Genomic DNA, 11,117 nt, shown 5'->3' on the forward strand with positions numbered 1-11,117 from the left:
CATTATAGAATGCCAATCCACAGTTTATAACAAAACTTCCTTCAAATAAAGTTGAGAGTAGGGTACAAATGAAAACACTAAATCTGCAAAGGAACATTGACCTTGGAAAGTAAATTCTCGCCAGCTGGGAGAGAACCATTTGATTGGTTTAGGCCTCATGTAGGGGTTACTTTCCCTTTGGCTTTTATTTTTAATCCAGACTCCTTCTTGGCACTGGAGGGATGGAGGTATCCATTTCTAAGAAAAGCCCTCCCCAACATGATTAAAAATATCCTTTGTCTTTATTGCCTCCAAAGCCCAGAGAAATCCATTTTTCAGGAGCTTGTACGAGGTGGATGTGAACTTGGGCACGAAGACTGATCAGAATGTGGTCTCCACAGGAGCCCTTGATTGAAATCCTGGGGCCCCTCCTTTGAAATCCTGGCAGAGCTGAAAGTGGACATTTATCTTCATATTATGAAAATGCCTCCACCTTTCACCTCTTTTATGAAAGAAGCCCATTCAAGGCTGCTGAATGAACCTCACATGTAGCTTTTCTAGCTGTACATTTGCCTGCACATTCAGCCTTGAGTTATTACATTTCTGAAAACAGGTACTCTTATAATTTCCTGGCCTGTGTTTTTAAAGGACGTTTAAAAGAAGCATTGTATTTTTCAACTTGAAATAAGACCTCCACAGTTCCCAGCAGACCCTTCTCCTTCAGGGTGATTGGCCCCTCTGTTTTTGGTAACGTGAGTTTGGGCGGAGTTCACTGCATACATCAAAGGGAGTTGAAAGCAGGGCAGAGGGATCTTGATGCAATAGGGGTTGCTATACATACAAGTTGTTTTGTGTCTCGTTTGTTCATTCTTGCCAGGCTACAGGGGAAGATCACAAATGTCAGTAGCAGCGGGTGGGTGACAACTACTTAACTAGAACATCTGTAACCTGATCGTGGCGGTACCTGCATGCACATTGTTAATTTGAATAGCTTTGGATTGATTATATGGTTGCCTTCGATCTGTGGGAAATGGTACTAGTTTTCCATTGCCACTATAACATGAAATTTACTCAGTAAATTTATTTAAAAGCTGATTTGAAGACTAATACTGAGTGATAGTGTAAGTGGTATGTAATATGGGGAAACAGTAATAAAAACGGACTTCGATTAAGAGAGATGACTGCAAATCTAAAACACTGAAATGTCATTGTGTGTCTTGCTTTAAGTTGGAACGCAGGCTCTGATGTGGGAAACCCTCCCAAAGTCTGGATATTGGTTCAGTGGATTCTGGCTGTGCAGGGTGAGGTGTTCTCTTAGAAAGAGAACAAAAGGCAGGGGGAGTTGGGTGGCATCTGAGGACCACAAAAGTGACTTAGATGAGGTGAAAGGAGAATGATCTAGAAAAAGAGGGGAGAAAAAAACCAAAAAACAAAAAACAATAAAAACCCCACAAAACCTCTGTACCTGTCTTTTATCATAGGCTAAGGAGAAAAAAAAAATTGTGGCCTAGCGAAATTCTGAAAGGAAAGCCTGATTATGCGCTATTTATATTTAAATTTATATTTAAAAAAGAAAAGAAAAGGGGCGCCTGGGTGGCTCAGTCATTTGAGCATCCAATTTCAGCTCAGGTCCTGATCTCCCGGTCCGTGAGTTGGAGCCCCACATCCAGCTCCGTGCTGACAGCTCAGAGCCTGGAGCCTGCTTTTGATTCTATGTCTCCCTGTCTCTCTCTCTGCCTCTCCCCCACTCATGCCATGTCTCCCCCCCTTTCTCTCTCTCTCTCTCTCTCAAAAATAAATAAATAAATTTTAAAGAAAAGAAGTTCACAGTTTCTGCAAGTTCTAATAGTCTCCTGGGCACAAAAAGCGTGGAAATAACCCTCACGTTTTCTTGTCATGTGGTAGTTTCTTTGGAATAGCTCATTGGAGATCAGGCTTCCGACTGTGCGTATGTTGCTTCTACATAGGTACGCCCCTCTGGGCATCCTCTTCCTGATTGCAGGGAAAATTGTTGAGATGGAAGACATGGGAGTGATTGGGGGGCAGCTTGCCATGTACACGGTGACGGTCATCGTCGGCCTGCTCATTCACGCAGTCATTGTCCTGCCCCTCCTCTACTTCTTGGTAACTCGGAAAAACCCTTGGGTTTTTATTGGAGGGTTGCTGCAGGCACTCATCACAGCTCTAGGAACCTCGTCCAGGTATGTATGGATATATGTGTGGCTTATTCCTATCAAGAAATGTAGCTCAAACTTAACTTTAATCCAGAACCCTGGAGGGCAGGGGGGGGGGGGGTGGGGGGGTGGGCAGGGGGTGCGGTTCTGGGTTTTACACTTCCAGGCATATGAATTGGCGTTTTCACTCAGGTGCTAATCAGACCTAGTTGGGATTGAGGGAATGGTTGGCTCTCCTTTGGGGAGACAAACATATCAGCTATTCCCTTCCTGCCCACTGTCATCTCTCTCCTCCAGTTGACCTTTGCCTGAGGGAAAGATGGCAGAGTCACTCGGCACAGGCCATGAGGATAGGGGATAATCACAAGTGATGCCTCACAGAAGAACCCAGGAGCAGGAGAGCTGCAAATAACCCAGTGAGGGGACCCACACTGTTGCTAACCCTAATCCCCTATTTATACAAGTGCTGACTTAGTTCCCTTTAAATTAGGACATGGGAGAGGAAGGAACTCTGTCCAAAGTACCAAACACAGGGTCATGGTCTAAACCATCTGGACGATCAGCTGACACACCTTTTTTTTTTTTTTTTTTTTTTACCATTCTCAGTTCTGCTACCCTACCCATCACCTTCAAGTGCTTGGAAGAGAACAATGGTGTGGACAAACGAGTCACCAGATTTGTGCTCCCAGTGGGGGCAACCATTAACATGGATGGAACTGCACTCTATGAGGCTTTGGCTGCCATTTTCATCGCTCAAGTTAACAACTTTGAGCTGAACTTTGGACAGATTATTACAATCAGGTATGAGGAAAGTTCTACACAACATTTGCTTATGACTCTACATGATGAGACGGTGATCAGGGATTGGATAAAGAAACTTGTTGGAAAGCAGATCATACATAAACCGGAGGTTGGGATTTGTGGCAATAGCTTTACTTTTGATATTTAGATATTTTTATTAGTTTTTTTAAATTACAGATGTACACATTTATTAATAATGAAATTCTAATAATATAGAAATGTAGATAGTAAGAAGTGTAACTTACCTGCCACTATCACCCCCCCATCTTTCCATAGGTGACCACTGTTAATGTTTGGGGTACAAAAACCATTTCTAGTGCCTAGACCCACACACACACACACACACACACACACTTTTTTGTAATTAATGGAATCATACCATGCATACTGCTTGCCACTGGATTGATTTATTTATCAATGTACCATCGATAAAACATCTAACTCTTTTAAAATCTACAGAATACATAGCATGGATATTTCTTTTTTAAAAATGCAGATTATACTGCAGTTTTAAATAGCATTAAAATGCGTTAGCTTTTACTGACAGTATTAAAAAAAATACACTTGAAAAACTGGATTAACATTTTCTCTTGGGTTAATTTTTAGGCACTATAAAATAGAGGAGAGGCCACATGGACAAATAGATTGAGAATTTTATTTCCGTGGACTATTTTTTAACTATTACATTTGAGGTATCTGGTGAAAGGTAATTTTCCTTTCCACACCTTCCCCTAATTTTTTAGTTTCCTTCTCCAGAGGCAACCACTGTGGCTTGCTAATTTCTTTTATATTCTTCTGGCACTAGCCCATGCATATCCACTTGCATATGTGATTGTAATCCCCCATTTTTACTCATTGACAGTCAGTTATGCACAACAGACCAATAAGTCACTGCAAGAGAGACTCACAATCAGATCAGACCCTCCTCTTCAGTGTGTGTGTGTGTGTGTGTGTGCACGCGCGTGCGTGTGTGAATTATTATCAGCAATTTGTCTTGGATATCAAAATAGTTTTTTTCACTTTTCATTATAAAAACTATCTTACAAATGGGAAAGTTGAAATAAAATGATGACAGACATCTACCCAAATCCACCGATTCACATTTTACCATTTTTTGCCTCTTTCTCTGCCTTCATTACATTTCACATGTACAGAGTCCAACATAGATCTCCTGAGAATAAGAGTCATTTTCTACATAACCACAATAGTAGGAATCTTTAAAATACTTCCAGAATACCCACTCTGTATCCAAATTTCCCCAGTTGCCCCAAAAATATCTTGTGTAGCTTTTTCCCCTAGACCACAATATAATCCATATCTATGGCTTGCATTTGGTTTTCATGTCATTTTAGTCTGTTTTCAATCTCTCAATTCCCCCACCTTTTGTGTGTGTGCACACATATGTCTATTTGGAAATAAGTTATGTTAGACTCCATATATATGTTTTGAGTTAATGGAAAATAATAATAGTCGTAGGATGCGTGATGATTAAAAAATGAGGCCGATCATGGCCAGAAGTGAGTGTCCTGGGGGTTCTGGGAGGCCTGAGCACAGTCTGACCACACTGGGACTGGGAGGTCAGTATCTCAGCTCACCATAACCTATTCTTGGGCATACTCTGGTATAATGGTTGAAAATCCCTGAGTTATAAACAAAGGTTCAGTTGCATGTGGCAGAGTAAAAAAATAATAATAACAATAAGAGTGACTTCAAGACAGAACTGCATTTTTTCCTCATGTGGAACAGCTCTGTTCCACAAAACCCTCAAGGCTGGTAGTGTTTTACAGTGTAAGGGACTGGGGTGTCGTTTCCATCGTCTCTGGGGTGTCACCCTCATCCAAGTGGTCCAGGATGGCTTATCACCACCTCCAAATCTTAGCCACTGGGAAGAGGAGGAGGGCATAGCGTGCAAGGTACTTGGTCACTTTCATACATATTTCATTGGCCAGAACTTAAGCTCCAAGGGAGGCTGGGAAACGTAGTCTTCATTCTGAACAGCCATTTACCAACTAAATATTCTAGTACCACAGAAGAGGGACAATATGAGGGAACCATATAGTCTCCTCCACAGACATACTGCTTCATTAATTCCACTTTATATCTAGGTAATACTTTACTATTTATAAAACATTTTCCACAGTGTCACATCAGCCTGAATCAAATAGGTATTTAACAGAGTCCTAGACAGGTTGTATGCCTTACAAATCAGGTCTACACTGCCTCCATAAAAAATATTTATAGTCATATAGAACTTTGTTCATAAATCATTTGCTTTTGCATTAATAACTTTGATTTGTTTTTCTGACCACATTAACCTTACAAGTTCAGTAACTTTACAATCCTCTACTTGGACAGAATTATTGGAAATAAATTGTTATTGTAACTATGCAGTCTTTTAGACCTTGGAAAATATTTTCAGGTATGTGCAAAAATACATAGCTACCAATTTCTTCATTTAAAAATGGCTGTAGTTGGGGCGCCTGGGTGGCTCAGTCGGTTAAGCGTCCGACTTCGGCTCAGGTCATGATCTCACCGTCTGTGAGTTCAAGCCCCGCGTCGGGCTCTGTGCTGACCGCTCGGAGCCTGGAGCCTACTTCAGATTCTGTGACTCCCTCTCTCTCTGACCCTCCCCGTTCATGCTCTGTCTCTCTCTCTCTCAAAAATAAATAACGTTAAAAATAAAATAAAATTTAAAAAAAAAGAACCTCTTCATAAATACTGGTTAACATTATTGTTAGCTCCGCGGGTTTTTTACACTCTCATCTAAAGGTTTCTAAAGCACGTCCTCTTCTGTTAACTTGGCAAGTCAGACATCGCCGCTGTGCATGGTTTTTCCGGGGCCTATCATTTGGGGAGATGTGTACAAATGTTTTACGTTTGGGGAATTCTTTTAACAGCATCACAGCCACAGCCGCCAGTATTGGGGCAGCTGGGATTCCTCAGGCGGGACTGGTCACCATGGTCATCGTGCTGACATCCGTGGGCCTGCCCACCGACGACATCACGCTCATCATCGCCGTGGACTGGTTTCTGTGAGTATGCTCCGACTGCCTCCCGGCTTGCTGTCGCAGGGACTCCCTCTGTCTTCCTAAGGAACCTGGCAGCTGGGCACTCCCACCAAAAGGGCTCCAGGAGCAGGGGCAGCTTGGCGTGTAATTGAATTGTCCTCACCGCCTGGTCCCTGCCCTTATCTGGAGGCCAAGTCCCAGACGCCAAGCACTCTCGCTCCCTTATCAGCCCAGGGGGCACATCTGGCAACTACACTTCTCACTCCATAAAGCCATCCGACGATTGGGAAACCGGCTGTCTGAAAGCCGACATAAATCAGCAAGGCATTTTCTGAATTGCACAACACGTCCCCGTGGTGGTGAGAACAGAACTACAGGCCCCACACACTGGCTCAGGCCCTTTTCCTTGTGCTTCCCATTCCAATGGCGTAATGCAGCACAGATGTGCACATCCAAACCCAGCGGGGAGAGGGGCAGCCGTGCAGTGGGAGAACTAGTGAAGCAGAAATGACTTTTGGCTCTGGGGAAAAGGCACCCCCCCATCCTCTCAGACCCTAATTTGGGGGGCCCAGCCCTCTCCCATGTTCCCCTCACCCTTCCAGCTGACATATCTGCCTCTTTTCTCTCATAAATTCCCTTTCCGTTGCAAAAACATCTTTTCACAGGCTGCCCAAAGCGAATGCCTAGAAGGACACAGTAGATGCTGGAGTCAACTGTATGTTGTCTTCACTAGAAGGGTCACGAGGAGCTGACGGGTGTGCTCAAGGCACGATAGGTGGGAGCAGGGTAGGCAGTTGAGAGCATGAGTCCCACAGTCACTTGGATCTGTGTTTGCATCCCAGCCCGGTGTGACATTGGGCAACCTCACCAGCCACCCCAGTTTCCGCCTCTGTAAAATGGAGATGATAATGCCTCCACCACCCCCTGGGGTTTCAAGGATTAACTGCAATGATGCACAGAAGGCATTCAGCCCACTGTTGGGCCCACGGTTGGCACTCAGCTCCTTGAGGACTTTTATAGTGTAAAACTGGGATTCTCAAAGCTTTTAGCCTCAGGACCCCTTTATATTTAAAAACTACTGAGGACCCCAAAAGTTTTTATCTATATGGATTCTATCAATATTTATCATATTAGGAAAACAGACAGTTTTTTAATTTTTTTATGCTTTTATTTTTGAGAGAGAGACAGAGTGCTAGCGGAGGAGGGGCGGAGAGAGAGGGAGACATAGAATCCAAAGCAGCCTCCAGGCCCTGAGCTGTCCGCACAGAGCGTGACTCGGGGCTTGAAGTCATAGACCATGAGATCATGACCTGGGCTGAAGTTGGATGCTTAACTGACTGAGCCCCCCAGGCGCCCCGAAAACAGACATTTTTAAGTGCTAAATTCATTTAAAGGTTATAATAATAAATTCATTACATCCTAACATAAATAATATTTTTGCAAAAAAATGTCATTTACCAAACTAAAAATTTTGGGAAAAGAATGATACCCTTTTATTTTATTTTTGGAAATCTCCTTAGTGTCTGGGTTAATGCAAGACAGCTGGGGTCTCCTAACTGCTTCTGCATTGAATCTGTTGTGGTATCTTTTGTGTTATGTTGTAGTCTTTACAAAACCCCACTAGGCTTTCATGAAAAAATGAGAACAAAAAAGGGCAAATAACATCTAGCATTATCACGAAAATAGTTTTGGGGCACCTGGGTGGCTCAGTTGGTTAAGCATCTGGGTGGGCTCAGGTCATGATTTCATGGTGGGTGAGTTCGAGCCCCAAATCGGGCTCACTGCTGTCAGCGCAGAGCCTATTTTCGGATCCTCTGTTCCCCTCTCTCTCTCTGCCCCTCCCTGTTCGTGCTCTCCTCTCTCTCTGTCTCTCTCAAAAATAAATAAACATTAAAAAATAAAATAAAATAGTTTTGACCACAGGCACCCCCAGGGGTCTCTGGATCACACTTTGAGAACTGCGGATATAAAGGAAGGTGAATTGTAGGAAAGAGAGGCAACGAGAAATTTTAAATAAAAGGAGAAAGGGAAGGGTCATTACCCACTGTTAGGACTGGAACTAGTAACTGAAGATTGGTAATCTATATATCCTTATAACTTTTAGTAACTACTATTATAAATATTATGTGTATTATGTGATGTTGCAATTGGTGGATACACCAAGCAGAATTTTTAAAAGATGCCTCTAAAGACTTAGCAGCCGGTTCACAATATGAGCTGAGATCACATGATGTTCACAGGAGCCCCGTTTTTCCTCCCCCACACCCACACCCCCAGGGACCGCCTACGCACCACCACCAACGTGCTGGGAGATTCTCTTGGAGCCGGCATTGTGGAGCACTTGTCAAGACACGAACTGAAGAACCGAGACGTAGAAATGGGTAACTCGGTCATCGAAGAGAATGAAATGAAGAAACCCTATCAGCTGATTGCCCAGGAAAGCGAAAGTGAGAAACCCATGGACAGTGAAACCAAGATGTAGACTAACACACAAAATGCTTTCTTGAGCAGCAGGTGTTTGCAAACCATTGTAAAATGTTTCCATCTCGTTACAACTCATTCTGTCCAGTAAGCCCCTTACCTCCCTTGTCCTGCGTAATACACTGATAGGATTGGGAAGTGTTTATCCAAAAACAAGGGAGGATTTTGCGAGTCGGATCAGATCTTACAAGTTTATGTGGCACATACAAAACTGTAAATGTGGTTCTTTTATAAGGTAGAGAGTCAAACAAATAGTAGGCTAAAACATGCTTTTAAATCAACCTGCAAAGTTTAAAAATCCTTCAGAATACAATTCAGTTTTAGTATCAAAACAACTTGATAAACCACAATCGGTTATCAAATGGGACAGTAGAAGGGTTTGTTCCCCTTTCTCTGCCGATTTGTGTTTTGATTTTATTAATAGCAAGACAATATGAATACTCACCTAATGCACCTGTGAGGAGGCACATAAAAGTGAAATTTCCATGTGGCCATGGGCACGTTACATCTCCTCTCTAGGCCTCAGTGTTCTCATCCGTAAAATCAAACGAGTTCCCCAGATGCCTTTATGGTCTCTTCTAGCCCAAACATCCTGTGACATCACGAAGAGCCTCCCCTCTATTTTCCCTTGGAACATCCTGTCCCAAGCAGGTATGATTCCATGGACCATGGGACTTTCAGAAAGGACGTTTACTAGGAATGAACATTTCTAAGTAGGGGACGGATGGCTGTGCGGTTTAACCAGGTCCTGTGGCCGAATATCAGTCATGCAAGTCACCAGGCTGGAGGCCATTTCGGGAGCGGAATTATTCACGAAACTCTGCTCGGTCCTTCCCAGTACGGGAAATAGGCCCTTCTTTCCTATTCTTCCCAAACCGAAGGGACTTCTCTGGGCAGGATGTCTCCCACCACTCCTCAACTGACTATGGACTTTTAGGAAGTAAAATGTAAGACTAGCAACTAGCAGGCATGCTCATAGTCTTACTACGGAACACTAAAGAGCCAGGTAGGAAAGAACGGAGCATGGTTGACGTTACACAGGGGATTTTGAGACACCAAGATTTATAGATGATCTTTAAGGAAGAATTTAAAAGGAGAGGTTCTTTTTTTTTTTTTTTTTAACCTGAAACACTTTGTCTCTTCAGTTCAAAATCATCCCCCAAGGAGGTCCGCATATGAAAATATGAGGTCACTTCTTATATATAAAGAAGTCAAATGAATGAGCTCTCTCTCTAATAGAGGTCCGTGAGCTGGGTGGGTGGTCTCTTATTTGAAAAAAGTTTTTGCCTATAATCAGAAGTTCTTAGAATAAGAGCAACAAGATATTTCTTTGTGTAAGAATTCCACTTACCAAGTCATTCAAACCCTTCGGCCGGAGTGGGGTTTGGTTTTATTTTGTTTGTGTCCCTGAGAGAAATGGTAGGAGATGAATCAGTATAAAGACACGGTCAATGGGGTTCCAAGAAAAAAACAGCAGGGGCATTAGTTTCAGGCGAGGCAGCTCCCAGGTTTAGAGGAGATTAATTTTTTACCCCCTAAGGAGTATTCATTCAGTCAAAGACATGAAGTGGGAACTGTCAGACAATACCAGCTGTGTTTGAGTCTCTGACCGAAAATGGTGAAGAATGGGTTTAATTATGCTAACAGACTGGATATCTAGACATACGCCCTCTGATATACAGTTAGAGACATTTTTTTCTAGAGATTGTGAGCATCACGTGTGTATAAAAGTTAACGTTAGGCTGTGGTGGAATAACCATTTAATGCCGAGGCCTTATTTGGGAGATACACTCTGAAAGTTAATGTATGTGGCTGTCGTCTCACGACACCAGTAGAGCAAAAATTAATCATGTCAAATTAATTCTGTTATGCCATGTGATCTTTTTTTTTTTTAATACTAACCATTTCTTATGGAAAGTAAATCCTCTAGGATGATCCTCTCGCCAGCCCATCACAGGCTCTGCATATAACATGCACCCCGTGTGGACTGAGAAGCATTACTTTGTAGATGTATTTTCAATAAAGAAAAAAAAATAGTTTTACATTATAATTTTGTATGTTGTTGTTATTCCCATAAAGTTCCCATTCGTGGAAGTATTGAAGTAGTCTCAGGGCAATGCCGGGAAGGGATCCCCTCCAGATCTCTGTAGATTTTTACTAGGCAAAAGCTTGGGAGGACCAGCTGGGGGAGCCAGTCACAAGAAAATGAGGAAGGACGCCTGCTCTCCCGCCCAAGTCCTAGAACTAGGCTTGGTGAGGGAAGCACTTTGCAGTAACAGCCCGCCCTTACTTGTCCACATAAATTTCTCAGAGAAATTGAATCATTTCCACGTGGGGATTAGAAAAGTGTAATGCCACCGTTGATTCTCCCCAAAAAGTAATTTCCTGCCTGGCCTTCAAATTAGGTAGATTTATCTATGTGATTACTGCTGCCATTTGTGAAAAGAGCTGAATAAGATCTCAAGGGATGTTTCAGAAGCAGCCCCCGTGCTAGTAAACCCTTCTTTTCATAAAGAACAACTTGTGGACTACTGCTTTTTCCCCCTCGGGCTTTTTAATAAAAAAAAAAAAAAAATTGGCAGACAGTATTATGGAATGCCCAGGTTGAGGTTGTGTCTGGAGACTCTTAAATGTGACCCTCTACCTGTAGGTAACAGTCAGAGGAGAGGCTCTT

General features: G+C 42.8%; 1 protein-coding gene across 1 annotated transcript in view; it reads left to right on the forward strand.

Annotated features, from left to right (window-relative positions):
- SLC1A3 (solute carrier family 1 member 3) overlaps nt 1-10,493 on the forward strand; it is a 79,647-nt gene extending 69,154 nt beyond the window's left edge. Inside the window, exons 7-10 of the mRNA XM_058717588.1 lie at nt 1,947-2,180; nt 2,760-2,954; nt 5,852-5,986; nt 8,240-10,493. Coding sequence (XP_058573571.1) covers nt 1,947-2,180; nt 2,760-2,954; nt 5,852-5,986; nt 8,240-8,444 — 769 coding nt within the window. The 3' untranslated portion in view covers nt 8,445-10,493. The remainder of the gene's footprint in view (nt 1-1,946; nt 2,181-2,759; nt 2,955-5,851; nt 5,987-8,239) is intronic.
- Nucleotides 10,494-11,117: the final 624 nt, after the last annotated feature.

The sequence above is a fragment of the Neofelis nebulosa genome, chromosome 1 (assembly GCF_028018385.1).
Source record: "Neofelis nebulosa isolate mNeoNeb1 chromosome 1, mNeoNeb1.pri, whole genome shotgun sequence".
Classification (NCBI taxonomy): domain Eukaryota; kingdom Metazoa; phylum Chordata; class Mammalia; order Carnivora; family Felidae; genus Neofelis; species Neofelis nebulosa.